At 45.6% G+C, this 20,369-nt stretch overlaps 1 protein-coding gene across 1 annotated transcript in view; it reads right to left on the bottom strand.

The window, feature by feature from the left end:
• The window catches only part of gpc1b (glypican 1b), a 174,088-nt gene that overhangs the window by 80,041 nt on the left and 73,678 nt on the right, over positions 1–20,369 (bottom strand). The window contains exons 2-3 of the mRNA XM_084327208.1: positions 19,807–20,034; positions 10,031–10,194 (exon numbers count right to left, since the gene is read on the bottom strand). Of these exons, the coding sequence (XP_084183334.1) occupies positions 10,031–10,194; positions 19,807–20,034 (392 nt within the window). The remainder of the gene's footprint in view (positions 1–10,030; positions 10,195–19,806; positions 20,035–20,369) is intronic.

Genomic DNA, 20,369 nt, shown 5'->3' with positions numbered 1-20,369 from the left:
TTAATAGTGTGTAATAGTGTCTATTACACTATTACACACTATTACACACTATTACACTATTACACACAATTACACACTATTACACTAGCACACTATTACACACTATTACACTATTATATTATTACACACTATTACACTATTACACACTTATACACTATTACACTATTACACACTATTACATTATTACACTATTACACTATTACACACTATTACACTATCACACTATTACACTATTACACACTATTACACTATTACACACTATTACACTATTACACACTATTACACTATTACACACTATTACACTATTACACACTATTACAACACTATTACACTATTACACACTATTACACCATTAGCACGCTATTACACTATACACTATTACACACTAGCACACTATTACACTATTACACACTATTACACACTATTACACTATAACACTAGCACACTATTACACACTATTACACTATTACACTATTACACACTATTACACTATTACACTAGCACACTATTACACTATTACACACTATTACACTATTACACACTAGCACACTAGCACACTATTACACTATTACACACTATTACACTATTACACACTAGTAAACTATTACACTATTACACACTATTAACTATTACACAAAATGTTCAAATTTTTGTTTTTCATTTTGGGATATGTTGGGGTACTTTGGGGTACTGTGGGGTATTTTGGGGGTACTTTGGGGGTATTTTGGGGTACTTTGGGGTATTTTGGGGTATTTTGGGGTATTTCCTGGTACGTTGGGGTATACTTTGGGGTATTTTAGGGTATTTTGGGGTATTTTGGGGGTATTTTCCTGGTATTTTGGGATACTTTGGGGTATTTTAGGGTATTTTGGGGTATTTTCTGGTATTTTCTGGTATTTTGGGGTATACTTTGGGGTATTTTGGGGGTATTTTGGGGTATTTTCTGGTATTTTCTGGTATTTTGGGGTATAATTTGGGGTATTTTAGGGTATTTTGGGGTTTTTAGGGTATTTTCTGGTATTTTCTGGTATTTTGGGGTATACTTTCGGGTATTTTAGGGTATTTTGGGGTATTTTCTGGTATTTTCTGGTACTTTGGGGTATACTTTGGGGTATTTTGGGTAGGGATGCTCGATATTGGCTTTTTTACCGATACCGATATTCCGATATTGTCCAACTCTTAATTTCCGATACCGATATCAACCGATACCGATATATGCAGGGTTTCTCCCCCCAAAAAACTGAATAATTTCAGGTAACTAATAATTTCACTGGATATATATATAACAAATATTGTTATTGTTTTTTTTTTTATATAATATCGGACATCCCTAATTTTGGGGTCTTTTCTGGTATTTTCTGGTATTTTGGGGTATTTTCTGGTATTTTCTGTTACTTTGGGGTATACTTTGGGGTATTTTAGGGTATTTTGGGGTATAGTTTGGGGTATTTTAGGGTATTTTGGGGCATTTTATGGTATTTTCTGGTACTTTGGGGTATACTTTGGGGTATTCTGGGGTATTTTGGGGTATTTTCTGGTATTTTGGGGTATACTTTGGGGTATTTTGGGGTATTTTCTGGTATTTTCTGGTACTTTGGGGTGATTAGTAGGACCCCCCACATGTAGGCCCCTGCAAGGTGCTGTTTGGGTATGTTATGCTACAGTATATCATGATGTGCTATGTTATGATATATCATGATGTAGGCCCAGATTAGAATATAGACAAATGTTTCGTGATTGGGATATGCTGAAAATATTTTACATTCTCTGACAAGAGGGGTGATGGCGAGAGGGATGACAAGGAGAGTGTCGTAAGCTGGAGTTTTGCAGCAGTGGATCAAATCTTCTCTTCAAGAAAACAAAGTGCGACCGAACCATTATGTCCGATAGGGACATTCCAGGCCGGGTTTGCAATTGACAGTTGGAATAATTGGCGATCAATATGCCTATATTCTATTGAGATTGAAGATGTTGAGGATCTGTATCTCCTCGTCATCTTCCTGATCGGTTGGGGAGCGATCGCAATTTGGATTTGGATTTGCTGCCGTCAAGTAGTAGCACGATTGGAAAATGCCCACATTGAACTGACAAAGCGGCTCGCTCAACATACAGCCGATGAACAATGTAGGGGTCAAATAATGTTGGGGGTCGCGCAGGACATTAGGACCGCGACAAAGAAGATGCAATATCTGGATTAAATTAAAGCATTACAGGAATCATTGTAACCTGTTTCAACCCACCCCCCCCCCCCCGCCACGTAACTCAAGTCTGTGGAAGAAAGAAGGAATGAAAGAGGTCAATGAAAGAGGCCGAGGAGAAGAAGTCAAGATAAGACCTGGTTTATGACGTCCGTACCCATCGCAACCAAGGACGGGACAGTATCTGACTGTCTGAAGATAAGATGGATGGCCTCCCCCTCCCCCCTCCCCATCCTCACGCAAACCTCCCCCCCACGAGCACGACTGGCGACGTGCACGGAAGGAGGGGTGGATCCCTCGACTGCCTCACACGCCCAAAACCCTAAGCCACTACCCTCTCCTTAACTCCCACCCCCCACTCTCCGCCCTCCCTCCCATCCCCCAAATTCCCTCCCCCGAGGGTGCTTCCTGAAGCTCACTGACTTTCGACATAAATGAACATTGTATCAACAAATGTGCTTTGTTTTGTATTAATTTAGGGTTGTGCCATTATTATTATGCAAAGATAATAATTGTGATTAATTCTGTAATGAGTTGTGTGTTTCTAGCATCCTTGACACCCAAGGACAACGATGGAAATAAGTCAAGAGGCTTTTACGTTACTATCCTTGACAGCAATGTATGCTGGATTAATGATCTGTATATGTTGTGGAGTCTAAATAAAAACCTGAACCTGAACCTGTGCTTCGTGGTCAGTTCACAGCGAGGTGCCGATCGACGGGATTGGCTGCTTAGCAAATGGATAAAACAAAAACACATCCCATAGTGTGTCTGTGTGTGTCCTCATTTCTTTATATGTACGTGACTCTGTGTCTCTGACTATGTGAATGTGTTTTAGTGTGTGAATGAGCGAGGAAAGCAGGCAGGAAGGCAGTCCCTGACCTCACTGAGAATGGCAGCTTTTGTCAAACCCTGACTGACCGTGGAGCTAACGTTAGCATTGTTACCCCTGGATTCCTAGGCTTACGACAGTATGAAAAATAGGACAGTCATTCAAAATATGAAAACATTCCCACATTTTTGATGAACAACGATATTTCAGTAAGCTTATACTAGAGTTTCATACTCCTTGCTGTTTTACAGGAGGCTGTCAGTGGACCCTGTCAGTAGCACTGATGATGGGAGCTAACGTTAAGCTAGTGCCCCTAACGTAAATCTATCGGCGAAGATTGCTGAGACAATGAAGTAGCTAGTTATTCACTGATTTCCTACTGTAGAAGACAATGAGGCTGGCTAAGCCTAACATTAGCTTAAATAGCTAATAGCTTGACGCTGCCGAACAGTAGAAAGGAACGGAAGCCAGCGTGGAGAGCGTCCCAGCCAATCACAGCGCAATATTGGAGGCCCCGGCAGTTTGTCTATGGAAGCCACCATGTAAGAACAACCCTCTCTTGTGTGCGTTGCACTGTGTGGACTCTTCAGGTGAAACCTCATTACAGCCGGCTGCCTCTGACCATGTAAGAACAACCCTCTCTTGTGTGCGTTGCACTGTGTGGACTCTTCAGGTGAAACCTCATTACAGCCGGCTGCCTCTGACCATGTAAGAACAACCCTCTCTTGTGTGCGTTGCACTGTGTGGACTCTTCAGGTGAAACCTCATTACAGCCGGCTGCCTCTGACCATGGAAGAACAACCCTCTCTTGTGTGCGTTGCACTGTGTGGACTCTTCAGGTGAAACCTCATTACAGCCGGCTGCCTCTGACCATGTAAGAACAACGCTCTCTTGTGTGCGTTGCACTGTGTGGACTCTTCAGGTGAAACCTCATTACAGCCGGCTGCCTCTGACCATGGAAGAACAACGCTCTCTTGTGTGCGTTGCACTGTGTGGACTCTTCAGGTGAAACCTCATTACAGCCGGCTGCCTCTGACCATGGAAGAACAACCCTCTCTTGTGTGCGTTGCACTGTGTGGACTCTTCAGGTGAAACCTCATTACAGCCGGCTGCCTCTGACCATGTAAGAACAACGCTCTCTTGTGTGCGTTGCACTGTGTGGACTTTTCAGGTGAAACCACTGTAGCTTTATGAATGCCTGCCATTTTGTAAAAGCTGCACTAATTACTTACACATTTTCCACAGCCGACCTCATTTAATGAACATATCGCTCAATGTCCTTCTGCACCAACAGAACGCTGTCAGTGAGGACATATGTAATAAGATCAAACTGCACTGGGGAAATGGGGAGGTGGCGTTGGATCGAATGAAGGAATGATGATGATGATTATGACGATGATGATGTGTGTGTGTTCTAAGTGTGTAGGCTATGTGTGTTTTAAGTATGTCTCAATAGCCTACCTGTGTATGCACTGGCATATGTATCCTACGGTAGGCATGGCACCCAGGCATGCGTGAGTACCTGTGTGTGGCTACTGGTACAGTACTGGAGTGTGTGTGTGTGTGTGTGTGTGTGTGTGTGTGTGTGTGTGTGTGTGTGTGTGTGTGTGTGTGTGTGTGTGTGTGTGTGTGTGTGTGTGTGTGTGTGTGTGTGTGTGTGTGTGTGTGTGTGTGTGATTGTTTAAAGTGGGTGTGTGCTATAATAGAAATGCCAGCTTAGCGTGTCTACCCATAATACCATTCCTCACTCCCCTGTTACTCTTAGCCTGCGGCTAAACTAAGCTAACTGGCATTGCTATATTCATACTCCCTCGTGTCTGTGGCTATGCTAGATTGGCAGTAATCATGCTAATGCTACTCCGGAGTCCCCTAGCTCCTAGCAACGTTGTTTGAGCTGTCACTCTAATGCCACTCCTTATTCCACTTAAGCGAACTGCTAAAATAGCTATACACATGGCTCGCCCTGGGTTCATTCCCCTGTGACTGTGGCTTTACTAGGCTTTGCTGTGTGTGCTTAATTGAGACATCGTGAGGTTCCGGTGTGTAGGCGGCGAGCTGAGTCACCTCTCTCCTTGGGCAGAGAGAGACGTTGGACCACACTGCAGCATCACTCTCACGCTAGCACATTATGAAACCAGCCATGATTACAAGAATATACATCACAGAGGTAGAGATAAGTATTATATGAGTGCTTCCTTTGACACCCATCCAAGGGTTGCCAAGCAGCCAACGCTCAATGTGTTTCCAGAGGAAAGACTTCCTAATAGCTTCTTTCTCTCGACTCTCTCACGATTATATAAAACCTGGCCCCATATTTCATCTGGAGAGAACTTGAATATGTGTCTCGGCCACAGTGTTATGAACCGTCTGCTCTCACAAAGTAAGGAAACATTTCTCATCGGGGTGCTCTGCTTTTCACGCTCCCCTTGCCCACTGCATGACGGGGGACATTTTTCACCGGTGCACCAATATTGACCCCCCCCCCCCATAGAGGAACAGGCGCTCTGATCTCAACCTTAGTCTTGTCTTATATACAGAGGTGGCCATCTCTCACGGGTGCGCTGACATTAACCCTCCCTGCTGCCTAGGGACAAATTTTTCAGCACAGCGTTGACATTAACTGCTGTAGCTGCGGCTGATTGCTTGAGCCCCAGGCCACGCTCTATGGAGCCTCTCGTTTCCACCAGCATCGATCTGCTATCGCCTTTTACTATGCCCGCAGATAGGTAAAAGGTGTGTGTGTGTATGTGTGTGTGTGTGTGTGTGTGTGTGTGTGTGTGTGTGTGTGCGTGCGTGCGTGCGTGTGTGTACATACAGTATGCGTGTCCAGGCCATGTGGGATGGTGTGTATTGGGGACAGAGAGAATAATGTGGTCATGGAACATATGAATACCAATGAGAGCGCAGGGAGAAGATAAGATTAGCTTTAAGGAAGGGGGTGGGGGGTGGGGGGATGGGACCCAGGTACATAACCCAGCTTTGGCAGGAGATGGAGGAGGAGGTTCATATCAATGCCCACATGCATTGGATAGTGTCTACCATGGAGCACTGAGGTTTATTACACATTGTAAAGCCCTTTTCTCACCATTGCTCTTTGCATGCTTGGGTTGGATGGTCTGCCTTGTCCAACAGTAGACTTAACCACGGGCATGTTTTTATCTATAAAGCTATTCTTGGTTTGCTTTCATTTTACCTACAGATCTACATCCTTCAGAAAAATATGGGGAGTTGTTGTCTTCGCTCCCAGGACTTATTCCTACTATCTGTCCCAAAGCCTGTACTGAATTGAGAAAAAGGGTGTTTCAGTATGCAGTTCCCTCTGCTTGGAATCCACTGCAAAAGTATCTTAATCTTTGGGAGCTGGTCTCAATGGATGCATTTAAAGTTAATGACTTGGAGGCAGGCACACCTGGCTGCAGATGTTTTAATTGAATTATATTGCACCTGTATGAACCCTGATTTTGATGACTTTTGATGGATATATTTTATATTTTGTGATTCTGTCATTTATTTTTTATTTTAAATTGTTGTATATTTTGTATGTCTGCAACCATGTTACATGTGCTGCTGCCTGTCTCAGCCAATATGTTATTGTAGGATTTGACCTGGTTAAATAAAAATAAAAATAAATGTAATCTAGGGAAGGAGACAGTGGCTCATATCATAGAACAATAACATCTAGAAGAGTCGTGGCTCATATCATAGAATAATAGAATCTAGAGAAATTGGTAGCTCATATCATAGAACAATAGAATCTAGAGGAATTGGTGCCTCATAATATAGAACAATATAATTTGTAAGCATCTGTGGACCATAACATAGAACAATAGAATATAGAGGAGTCAGTGGACCATAACATAGAACAATAGAATATAGAGGATTCAGTGGACCATAACATAGAACAATAGAATATAGAGGAGTCAGTGGACCATAACATAGAACAATAGAATATAGAGGAGTCAGTGGACCATAACATAGAACAATAGAATATAGAGGAGTCAGTGGACCATAACATAGAACAATAGCACAATTGTGTGTGTGTGTGTGTGTGTGTGTGTGTGTGTGTGTGTGTGTGTGTGTGTGTGTGTGTGTGTGTGTGTGTGTGTGTGTGTGTGTGTGTGTGTGTGTGTGTGTGTGTGTGTGTGTGTGAGAGAGAGAGAGAGGGAGAGATTGTGTGTCTGTGAGTGTGTGTGTGTGTGTGTGTGTGTGTGTGTGTGTGTGTGTGTGTGTGTGTGTGTGTGTGTGTGTGTGTGTGTGTGTGTGTGTGTGTGTGTGTGTGTGTGAGAGAGAGACAGAGAGAGAAAGCGAGAGTGAGAAACAGTACTACCATGGGTCAGAGAGTGAGTATACAGTACTACCATGGGTCAGAGAGTGAGTATACAGTACTACCATGGGTCAGAGAGTGAGTATACAGTACTACCATGGGTCAGAGAGTGAGTATACAGTACTACCATGGGTCAGAGAGTGAGTATACAGTACTACCATGGGTCAGAGAGTGAGTATACAGTACTACCATGGGTCAGAGAGTGAGTATACAGTACTACCATGGGTCAGAGAGTGAGTATACAGTACTACCATGGGTCAGAGAGTGAGTATACAGTACTACCATGGGTCAGAGAGTGAGTATACAGTACTACCATGGGTCAGAGAGTGAGTATACAGTACTACCATGGGTCAGAGAGTGAGTATACAGTACTACCATGGGTCAGAGAGTGAGTATACAGTACTACCATGGGTCAGAGAGTGAGTATACAGTACTACTGTAACTGAGGGGTACAATTCCCTGACTGTATTAAATAAGTATGGTATCATTAAACCACTACTGTCTTATGTACATTACTACTGGCCATACAGTACACAGGTATATGATGAGAACACCTCCACAATGACACGGTTCCACACAAAACTGGGTTTAAGAATATTTATTAGCAGCAATGATAGTATATATAACAATACTTTACGTAGGGTGCGCTTATAAGGCAAAGAATGTGCGTAAGCAAATCAATAACGTATGTCCATTCTCATATTACGCAGGAGATAATGAATACCACCTGTATCTTAGGAATTATATCTATGGTACAATAGTAAGGCAGCGGGAGATACTGGTAGGGTCCCTCCGGTTGAAGCCAGCAAGGGGAGAGGATTTGTCGGTAGTAGAGTCTGGGTCAACGATGAATAGAGAGACTCCAAGTACAGGAGACGGTGCAATAATCTCTTGATCCGCAGACGAATAACAGCTGTTCTCCGTGGCATGCAGCTCCGCATGGAAGAAAGCTAGCCAGCCTCAGGCTTCTGAGAGGCGGGCTCGACGTTGCTCCTCACAGGGTAAATCCCACACAATTGTGGGTGTAGGCGATTCTCCGCTCCATCAATTACAGGACCAAAGCAAATATAATCCAGCCGAAAAGGGTTATGTAGTCGTCGGGTAGGTTATCCAGTGTACATGTCCACACGGTCCTCGTCTAGGGCTCCTCGGGTGAAGGCGCCAGGGTAAGCTGCCCAGCCTGGATAAGCACACTAGCTGGTACGGGGAAGCGTTGGTAATGCTGGTCACTGTAGAATGGTAGCCGCACGATACACTATACGTAAATAGACTATTACTGAAATAATAGAATAGGTCGAACTCGACGGTACAGCGTTAAACTCTGATACTTTAGTTATTAATTCGCACGCGGTCTCAATGCTCTATTTGGGGCCAAACAGGCCATACTTCACCGCACGTTGTATCGTGGGTGAGGCTTCAACTTATTGGGGTAACATACTTCTGTCTTCACCTGCGCTGTATTTATACGTTAGGTGAACAAACTAGTACCAGCCCTATTCCTGTCTCGTATCCTTGCGCAGAGCCGTTCATGTCCAGGCATGTCTTTGACGGTGACTTTGAACTAGACCCTGGGGGTATGGCAGTGGCGCCTAGGGGACCGCTGTCCAATAGGAGAACGACATATTATGGTCTGTACTAGGTTAAAGGGATATTCCGTGTATATGTACAAGGAATACACAAGGGATATCAAACGATATACAAATATTATGCAATATATATCAATCAATAAATATATTAAGGCTGTCAAATATATCGCGTTAATATCGGGTTAACTCCCGATTCTATTAATGCCACTAATTTTTTTAACTCAAGATTAACTAAAAATTTTTTTTTTTTTTTTTTTTTACTAGACTTCACTCAGGTGTATTATTGATGCTCTCATTGATACTATGTTTGTTTCTGAAGTGTGTGTGTGTGTGTGTGTGTGTGTGTGTGTGTGTGTGTGTGTGTGTGTGTGTGTGTGTGTGTGTGTTAGATATAGAGAGAGAGGGGGGTGAGAGAGATGAGGAAGGGGCAAAAGAGAAAAAGAGCTGGGAGAGTGTGTGTGTGAGGGAGAGAGGGGGGTGTGTGATTAATCAGCCCTTGTGTGTGTGAATGTAACAAGTTCCTAACGTTTTCTTTCCCCTATTATTTCATGCACACTTTATTCATTGTTTTAAATTATTATTTTCTTTTAAGTTATTTTGTGCATCACTCTGTTTTGAATTTGATGCAAATTTGCAATGCATGAGGGTCATCCTTTTGTGTTAAATGGCTGCACAAAGCAAGCATTTGTTGACTCGCATGTTGATAAGAGTATTAAAACTTGGAACTTGAAAAAGATCTGTTTAAGGTATAAAAAAAAAAATAAAAAAAAAATGCGATTAATTTGCGATTAATCGCGAGTTAACTATGGACAATCATGCGATTAATCGAGTTAAATATTTTAATCGTTTGACAGCACTAAAATATATATATTCGGTTTAATCTGATCCTTCGTAAACAACTACCATGGGTCAGAGAGTGAGTATACAGTACTACCATGGGTCAGAGAGTGAGTATACAGTACTACCATGGGTCAGAGAGTGAGTATACAGTACTACCATGGGTCAGAGAGTGAGTATACAGTACTACCATGGGTCAGAGAGTGAGTATACAGTACTACCATGTGAGTAGTGAGACAGAGAGAGTGCTTACCTGCGACACCTTGCGTACTACTTCCCCACCGATCACCAGTCCCTGGATGAACGAGCGCGCCGCCACAAACGTGCGCGTGACCTTCAGCTTGAGGTCGCGGGGCGTGTCACCGAACGGCCGTAACGTCTCTGTCTGCTTAGAGACACACTCCAGGTAGTCCTCCCCTGCAACCAGCCAACAACTACATTTAGAACATGCACTGCTTCAGGATCATAAGAAACATTGAGTTTCAGACGTCGTCATCTCACTCACCTCGTCTGTGTCCTTTATACTATTGTATGTTAGAACTAGGGGTGGGGTAAAATACCGATACGTAGTAGTATCGCGATACTTTGCGTGGCGATACTGTATCGATACAGGGACGCCAAGTATCGATATTTAATTATTAATTTATTTATTAAAAAAATAAATAAAAATATAAATACATTTGTATAAGGAAGTTGAATTGTTAATTTCAATACCTGTAATAGTACAGTAGTCCACACACACGCACACGTGTGCATTCAGTTAAGTTGGAATATGACTGTAATACAAACAGTTCAGTTTGTCAGCTACATGCAACACAGATTACAGTGTTTACATCTGTCTGCTTGAGAAAATACCATGTTCTGCAATAAAAAAATTTGAAGTGAGATGAACAGACTGAACTTTATTTTATTAGATAAAACATGTTGACAAAGTTTTACTTTGCAGTTGAAAAAAGGTAATAAATCGGCAATATATCGCAATATTAATATCGCAATACTCAGCATATCGCAATATATTTAGTATCGCAATACTATCGTATCGTGACTCAAGTATCGTGATAGTATTGTATCGTGAGGCCTCTGGTGATTTCCACCCCTAGTTATAACTGCTTGCAGATTGGCAGATTCTCAAAATGTATTTTTTTGCATCTTTCCTATGTGTGATATTAGAGAAGCAGGAATACCACCACAGCCGGACCCCTCGCCCCCCACCATGAGCGTGAACAAAAGAGGGGTATGGGCGGAGGACTGCGAGCTAGGCTAACCTTAGCTCCCCATCGCCCTGCCTTACCCAGCCTCTTCCTAGCTAACGTGTGGTCTCTGGCGAACATCATTATCTGCGGCTGCGGATCTTCAATCATAAATGGACAAATGATGTGGCCCCTGTCCTCATCAACGGGATGGAGGTTCCTGGGTGTCCACATCTCCGAGGACCTCTCTTGGAACCTCAACACCTCAGCACTGGTCAATAGAGCTCACCAGCGCCTCTTCTTTGTGAGGAGACTGAGATAAGCTCACCTGTCCCCTCAGATTCTGGTGAACTTTTACCGGTGTGCCATTGAAAGCATACTCACCAACTGCATCACAGTCTGGTACGGCAATTGCACTGCCTCTGACCGGAAAGCACTGCAGAGGGTGGTGAAAACCGCCCAACACATGACCGGTACACCGCTCCTTACTATTGAGTTTATCCATCACAAACAGTGTCTGAGGCATTGTCAAGGACACCTCTCATCCCAAGCATGGACTGTTTGCCCTCCTCCCCTCCAGGAGACGCTATAGGGATGCTCCAAGTCAAGCAGACTCAGGAACAGCTTCTTTCCCTGGGGTGTCATCTCTGCACAATATAAACTCTGAACTCTGACTCCATTGCCTACACTCTAGGCTCTGTTACCCATACTGTATGACTCTGAACTTTGTTGCCTATACTCAATTTATATCTATCTACTGCTTTCACTGTCTACCCATATAGTCTGTATGATAGCATGTACAACAGTGCTGTATATACCGCATATTTACATTTCTATCTTTATATTTACAGAATATATTTAATTATTTATATACCCATATTTGTCAGAATATACCTGCATAAAACCCCTCTATATACTTGCTTGTTTCAAGTTTCTTTAATAGTTGTCATACAGAAGTACAGAATACTTTTATACAAAATGCTTCTTACTGTTACGCTCCAGAGCTGTGCAAGACAAGATAAGTATGAAATAAAATAACATAGTATAGCATGTAAATTAGAAGTAAAAAATGAGGTCACAGTGTTCAGTATAGACATATGTACACTTGCACATAACCCATAGCTCTGTATGATAGCATGTACAATAATGCTGTATATATATATTTATTCTCACCGCACATATACTTATCCTCACCTGTCTGTACTTACAGTACCTTCACATAGTCCCTTACTATATCTATATCTGTACATATCCTACTCTTACTAGTTACGCTGCTGGCCAGTAGTAGTCATACTGTCTTTATTTATTATACTACAACTCTGTACATACATCTGATTAGCACTACACTCAGTAGTACTAATTTCTATATTTTGTACCCAGTTTAACCACCTGTACATTGTATATTGCTGTAGTACTTTACTGCTACATTCACTCTGGTTGGATGCCAAACTTGTTTTCGTTGTGCTGTACTTGTGCTGTATAATGACAATACATTTTAATCTAATCTAATCTAATGTATCCTGAATATCCTGGCTTAAGCCATCTACATGTCACTTGTCTAATTATGCTTTATTGTCATCATATTCAGACAGATCCAATTTCAAAAGAACCCCCTCCAACCTTCATCTCTAAAGAACCCCCCCCAACCTTCATGTCTAAAGAACCCCCACCAAACCTTCATGTCTAAAGAACCCCCCCCAACCTTCATGTCTAAAGAACCCCCACCAAACCTTCACGTCTAAAGAACCCCCCCCAACCTTCATGTCTAAAGAACCCCCCCCCAACCTTCACATCTAAAGAACGCCCCCAACCTTCATGTCTAAAGAACCCCCCCCCAACCTTCACGTCTAAAGAACCCCCTCCAACCTTCACGTCTAAAGAACCCCCCCCAACCTTCACATCTAAAGAACCCCTCCAACCTTCACATCTAAAGAACCCCCCCCAACATTCACGTCTAAAGAACCCCCCCAACCTTCACATCTAAAGAACCCCCCTCCAACCTTCACGTCTAAAGAACCCCCCCCAACCTTCACGTCTAAAGAACCCCCCCAACCTTCACGTCTAAAGAACCCCCCCAACCTTCATGTCTAAAGAACCCCCCCAACATTCATGTCTAAAGAACCCCCCCCCCCAACCTTCACGTCTAAAGAACCCCCCCTAACCTTCACATCTAAAGAACCCCCCCCCCCAACCTTCACGTCTAAAGAACCCCCCCCAACCTTCACATCTAAAGAACCCCCCCCAACCTTCACGTCTAAAGAACCCCCCCAACCTTCACGTCTAAAGAACCCCCCCAACCTTCATGTCTAAAGAACCCCCCCAACATTCATGTCTAAAGAACCCCCCCCCCAACCTTCACGTCTAAAGAACCCCCCCTAACCTTCACATCTAAAGAACCCCCCCCCCCAACCTTCACGTCTAAAGAACCCCCCCCAACCTTCACATCTAAAGAACCCCCCCAACCTTCACATCTAAAGAACCCCCCCCAACCTTCATGTCTAAAGAACCCCCCCAACCTTCACATCTAAAGAACCCCCCCAACCTTCACATCTAAAGAACCCCCCCAACCTTCACATCTAAAGAACCCCCCCAACCTTCACATCTAAAGAACCCCCCCCCAACCTTCACGTCTAAAGAACCCCCCCAACCTTCACATCTAAAGAACCCCCCCAACCTTCACATCTAAAGAACCCCCCCAACCTTCACATCTAAAGAACCCCCCCAACCTTCACATCTAAAGAACCCCCCCCCCAACCTTCACGTCTAAAGAACCCCCCCAACCTTCACATCTAAAGAACCCCCCCAACCTTCACATCTAAAGAACCCCCCCAACCTTCACATCTAAAGAACCCCCCCAACCTTCACATCTAAAGAACCCCCCCCAACCTTCACGTCTAAAGAACCCCCCCAACCTTCACATCTAAAGAACCCCCCCCAACCTTCACGTCTAAAGAACCCCCCCCCCCAACCTTCACGTCTAAAGAACCCCCCCCCCCAACCTTCACGTCTAAAGAACCCCCCCCCCCCCAACCTTCACGTCTAAAGAACCCCCCCCCCCCAACCTTCACATCTAAAGAACCCCCCCTCCAACCTTCATGTCTAAAGAACCCCCCCAACCTTCACGTCTAAAGTACCCCCCCCTCCAAGTCTAAGAACCCCCTCCAACCTTCATGTCTAAAGAACCCCCCCCAACCTTCACATCTAAAGAACCCCCCCCTCCAACCTTCACGTCTAAAGAACCCCCCCAACCTTCACATCTAAAGAACCCCCCCCTCCAACCTTCACGTCTAAAGAACCCCCTCCAACCTTCACGTCTAAAGAACCCCCCACAACCTTCACGTCTAAAGAACTCCCCCAACCTTCACATCTAAAGAACCCCCCCCCAACCATCACATCTAAAGAACCCCCCCAACCTTCATGCCTAAAGAACCCCCCCAACCTTCACGTCTAAAGAACCCCCTCCAATCTTCACATCTAAAGAACCCCCCCCCAACCTTCACGTCTAAAGAACCCCCCCCTCCAACCTTCACATCTAAAGAACCCCCCCAACCTTCACGTCTAAAGAACCCCCCCCAACCTTCACGTCTAAAGAACCCCCCCCCCCCAACCTTCACGTCTAAAGAACCCCCCCCCTCCAACCTTCACGTCTAAAGAACCCCCCCCTCCAACCTTCACGTCTAAAGAACCCCCCCCCCAACCTTCACGTCTAAAGAACCCCCCCAACCTTCACGTCTAAAGAACCCCCCCAACCTTCATGCCTAAAGACCCCCCCCAACCTTCACGTCTAAAGAACCCCCTCCAATCTTCACGTCTAAAGAACCCCCCCCCCCCAACCTTCACGTCTAAAGAACCCCCCCCTCCAACCTTCACGTCTAAAGAACCCCCCCCCAACCTTCACGTCTAAAGAACCCCCCCCCAACCTTCATGTCTAAAGAACCCCCCCCAACCTTCACGTCTAAAGAACCCCCCCCCCCCAACCTTCACGGCTAAAGAACCCCCCCAACCTTCACGTCTAAAGAACCCCCCCAACCTTCATGTCTAAAGAACCCCCCCCCAACCTTCACGTCTAAAGAACCCCCCCCCCCAACCTTCACGTCTAAAGAACCCCCCCCCCCAACCTTCACGTCTAAAGAACCCCTCCAACCTTCACATCTAAAGAACCCCCCCAACCTTCATGTCTAAAGAACCCCCCCAACATTCACGTCTAAAGAACCCCCCCCCAACCTTCATGTCTAAAGAACCCCCCCAACCTTCACATCTAAAGAACCCCCCCCAACCTTCATGTCTAAAGAACCCCCCCCAACCTTCACGTCTAAAGAACCCCTCCAACCTTCACATCTAAAGAACCCCCCCAACCTTCATGTCTAAAGAACCCCCCCAACCTTCACGTCTAAAGAACCCCCCCCCAACCTTCACATCTAAAGAACCCCCCCCCTAACCTTCACGTCTAAAGAACCCCCCCCAACCTTCACGTCTAAAGAACCCCCCCCAACCTTCACGTCTAAAGAACCCCCCCCCCAACCTTCACGTCTAAAGAACCCCCCCAACCTTCACATCTAAAGAACCCCCCCCAACCTTCATGTCTAAAGAACCCCCCCAACCTTCACGTCTAAAGAACCCCCCCCCAACCTTCACGTCTAAAGAACCCCCCCAACCTTCACGTCTAAAGAACCCCCCCCCAACCTTCACGTCTAAAGAACCCCCCCAACCTTCACGTCTAAAGAACCCCCCCCCAACCATAGCTGTCAACCCTCCCGTTTTTCCCGGGATTCTCCTGTTTTTCAACCTTCTTCACTCCCTGTTCACGGTTCACGGAATTGGCATGTTTTTGTACATATACATTTTTACAAAATGGCTGTAATTCCCCTCCGTGACGACAGGTGGCAGCAGTGTAAAGTATGCCGAGCTGATTTCAATGTCTCACACGGAGGAAAAAGGAAAACACGACATCAGTCAGCATGACAAATTAGCGAAACACAAGCGAATATTATGTGTTTAGAATATGTTGCGACGGTCGGATTGTTATTAAAAACGGAGGGATACTAGCTATGATGTGTAGGAGTTGGCGAATATGAATTGATTGCTTTAAAAACGAAGAGAAATGTCGTATTTACACTGTTTAAAACGGGATGGCGGACAAAAATCTTCGGTTTTGGCTTAACGTGTGACGTTAGATTCAATTTACGTGCGGGGAAGTGGTTTACTTAAGGATTAATGACATGAACTAAGGTTGGGTGAGAGGTGTGAATGTAACTGTGAAAGCAGATTTAAAAAAAAATCTAGCTGGTTTGGCTATAATGAGGAAGGTTGCCGATAAGAATGAACGTTTTTTACTTCCTGTTTTGGATGACTGGGGAGTTTGGTTGAATATCGACGTCTCTCATTGGTCTGTGTGGTATGACTGAACAATGTGACCTCCCATTGGCTTAGATGAATGAATGACGTCATGGTTTGTGTGAAAGCAAGTCAGATAAAGTTTGGATGAATGTTATGTGACTGTTGATATGAATGAAGAAATATGTTTGTCTCTCGTGGTATGTGAAGAATGATTGTTTACAGTTAAGATGTGATGTGAGAGTGTCTGGCTGTGGAAGAGTGCAATAGATGTATAAATGAGGGAATTCCGTTTTCACCACAAGGTGGGAGCAAATCAATTACAATGGCTTGTTTTTAGCAGAGAAGGACTTCTTCCCCCATTTTCAATTCATCATAACATTTACAGTAAAATCAAATACATTTATAGATTACAACCTTTATTTAATGGTTAATATTTTAAAGGTAATTTACTGTATTTTTATAGCATTTACACTTAAAGTAGGAAAACAAAAGTAATCTGTAAAATAATACAGTGAATTTCCTGTGAAAAAACATTTACAGTTTACCCATAAACTTCAGATTTGAGAATGGCTGGGTACATACAGGTTTTGACCAGCAGATGGCAGCGACGAGGCAGCTCCATTGGGAGGGGGCGGGGCCGGGTGGGAGGGGGCGGGGCCAAGAGGCGGGGCCGGGGGAAGGGGCGGGGCTAAAGTGTACACGTTTTTTCTCCTGCCAATGTTGACAGCTATGCCCCCAACCTTCATGCCTAAAGACCCCTCCCAACCTTCACGTCTAAAGAACCCCCTCCAATATTCACGTCTGAAGAACCCCCCCCCAACCTTCACGTCTAAAGAACCCCCCCCCAACCTTCACGTCTAAAGAACCCCCCCCAACCTTCACGTCTAAAGAACCCCCCCCCCCCAACCTTCACGTCTAAAGAACCCCCCCTCCAACCTTCACGTCTAAAGAACCCCCCCCAACCTTCACGTCTAAAGAACCCCCCCCTCCAACCTTCACGTCTAAAGAACCCCCCCCAACCTTCACGTCTAAAGAACCCCCCCCCAACCTTCACGTCTAAAGAACCCCCCCCCCCAACCTTCACGTCTAAAGAACCCCCTCCAACCTTCATGTCTAAAGAACCCCCCTCCAACCTTCACGTCTAAAGAACCCCCCTCCAACCTTCACGTCTAAAGAACCCCCCCCAACCTTCACATCTAAAGAACCCCCCCCCAACCTTCACGTCTAAAGAACCCCCCCCCCAACCTTCACATCTAAAGAACCCCCCCCCCAACCTTCACGTCTAAAGAACCCCCCCAACCTTCATGTCTAAAGAACCCCCCCAACCTTCATGTCTAAAGAACCCCCCCCAACCTTCACGTCTAAAGAACCCCCCCCCAACCTTCACGTCTAAAGAACCCCCCCCCAACCTTCACATCTAAAGAACCCCCCCTCCAACCTTCACGTCTAAAGAACCCCCCCCCAACCTTCACGTCTAAAGAACCCCCCCCCCAACCTTCACGTCTAAAGAACCCCCCTCCAACCTTCACGTCTAAAGAACCCCCTCCAACCTTCATGTCTAAAGAACCCCTACAACCTTCACATCTAAAGAACCCCCCCAAACCTTCACGTCTAAAGAACCCCCCCCCAACCTTCATGTCTAAAGAACCCCCCCCCCCAACCTTCACATCTAAAGAACCCCCCTCCAACCTTCATGTCTAAAGAACCCCCCCAACCTTCACATCTAAAGAACCCCCCCAAACCTTCACGTCTAAAGAACCCCCCCCCACCTTCACGTCTAAAGAACCCCCCCAAACCTTCACGTCTAAAGAACCCCCCCCCCACCTTCACGTCTAAAGAACCCCCCTCCAACCTTCACGTCTAAAGAACCCCCCTCCAACCTTCACGTCTAAAGAACCCCCCCCCAACCTTCACATCTAAAGAACCCCCCCCAATCTTCACGTCTAAAGAACCCCCCTCCAACCTTCACATCTAAAGAACCCCCCCAACCTTCACGTCTAAAGAACCCCCCCAACCTTCACATCTAAAGAACCCCCCCCCAACCTTCACGTCTAAAGAACCCCCTCTAACCTTCACATCTAAAGAACCCCCTCCAACCTTCACGTCTAAAGAACCCCCCCCCCAACCTTCACGTCTAAAGAACCCCCTCTAACCTTCACATCTAAAGAACCCCCTCCAACCTTCACGTCTAAAGAACCCCCCCCCCAACCTTCACGTCTAAAGAACCCCCTCTAACCTTCACATCTAAAGAACCCCCCCCAACCTTCACGTCTAAAGAACCCCCCCAACCTTCATGTCTAAAGAACCCCCCCCAATCTTCATGTCTAAAGAACCCCCCCCAATCTTCACGTCTAAAGAACCCCCCCCAATCTTCATGTCTAAAGAACCCCCCCCAATCTTCACGTCTAAAGAACCCCCCCCAATCTTCATGTCTAAAGAACCCCCCCCCAACCTTCATGTCTAAAGAACCCCCCCCAATCTTCATGTCTAAAGAACCCCCCCCAATCTTCATGTCTAAAGAACCCCCCCCTCCAACCTTCACGTCTAAAGAACCCCCCCCCAACCTTCACGTCTAAAGAACCCCCCTCCAACCTTCACGTCTAAAGAACCCCCCTCCAACCTTCACGTCTAAAGAACCCCCCCCAACCTTCACGTCTAAAGAACCCCCCTCCAACCTTCACGTCTAAAGAACCCCCCTCCAACCTTCACGTCTAAAGAACCCTCCCAACCTTCACGTCTAAAGAACCCCCCCCAACCTTCACGTCTAAAGAACCCCCCCCAACCTTCACGTCTAAAGAACCCCCCCAACCTTCACGTCTAAAGAACCCCCCCCAACCTTCACGTCTAAAGAACCCCCCCCAACCTTCACGTCTAAAGAACCCCCCCCAACCTTCATGTCTAAAGAACCCCCCTCCAACCTTCACATCTAAAGAACCCCCCCCAACCTTCACGTCTAAAGAACCCCCCCCCAACCTTCACGTCTAAAGAACCCCCCTCCAACCTTCACATCTAAAGAACCGCCCCCCAATCTTCACATCTAAAGAACCCCCCCCCCAACCTTCATGTCTAAAGAACCCCCCCCCAACCTTCACGTCTAAAGGCCAAATTCCTGGAGCTCAACTCCATCGCCCTTTTAGGGGATCAGGGACACATTTTTCCAAGGGATTCCCTATTGGCGGGATATCTGGGTTTTCGCTTCCCCCTGGAATGGGGTTTCTTTCCCATAAAATTATATATAACATCTACCTCTATCGGGCAAGTGCTCACCCCCCAAGCCCCCCGCTCCCCCCACTGGGCCTCTCCACCCCCCTATTGCCCCCCTTTCAGAGGCATTGTGTGGGTTGAACTCATGAAATGAGAGTCAGGGGGAATGAGCTGCGGCGTTGTGTCATATTGGTCATGAGAATACTATGGATTGGTAGCGGTGCATCCCTACTTCATATTTGAATGGGAGTGTTAACAAAACCCTGGTTAAATGTTCTTTACAGAGTTGTGGTCGTACCTATGAGGTACTGCCTGTTGGCCTGGTTGAACAGCTTCTCCAGCAGTCTGGCCCAGAAGTCGTTGAGCACCTCCTCCAGGTTGATGTTGGAGCTGCGGCAGTAGCGCCTCAGCTCCATGTACAGATCGGAGAACACCTGGGCATTCTGGGAGTACAGGGAGCCCCAAGCTGGGGGGAATGTTTCCTGTAGAGCCGCCTCCGAGCGGTTCAGCAGCTCCAGAAAGTAACCTGTGAAACACAATAAAGGAAAGTTGAGGGGAAGGGGAATAGACTAAGCACAGTTTCCTTTTTAATGATATCGATCTCTTCTATGTTAACGATTATGAAAAACTCACTCACTCAGTGCTTGTGTTCATACATTTGGGTCTCTGATGGTCACACACACACACAACACTGTGGAATAAGACAACCCAGTACACAACCCTATTCAGAAACTGCAGCCTCTAAACAAGCCGCTTGGACTTCCATCCGTATGATACGCTCAATATGATACGCTCATTGCATACAGGTGGTCCTTGACTTTTCTCTTTTTCTCGGTTTTTCCAACCTCAACGGTTTACTAA

This window comes from Notolepis coatsorum (assembly GCF_963971535.1).
Source record: "Notolepis coatsorum genome assembly, chromosome: 13".
Classification (NCBI taxonomy): domain Eukaryota; kingdom Metazoa; phylum Chordata; class Actinopteri; order Aulopiformes; family Paralepididae; genus Notolepis; species Notolepis coatsorum.
Note: the sequence above shows the minus strand (reverse complement) of the source record. Positions and strands in the feature narration are given on the sequence as shown.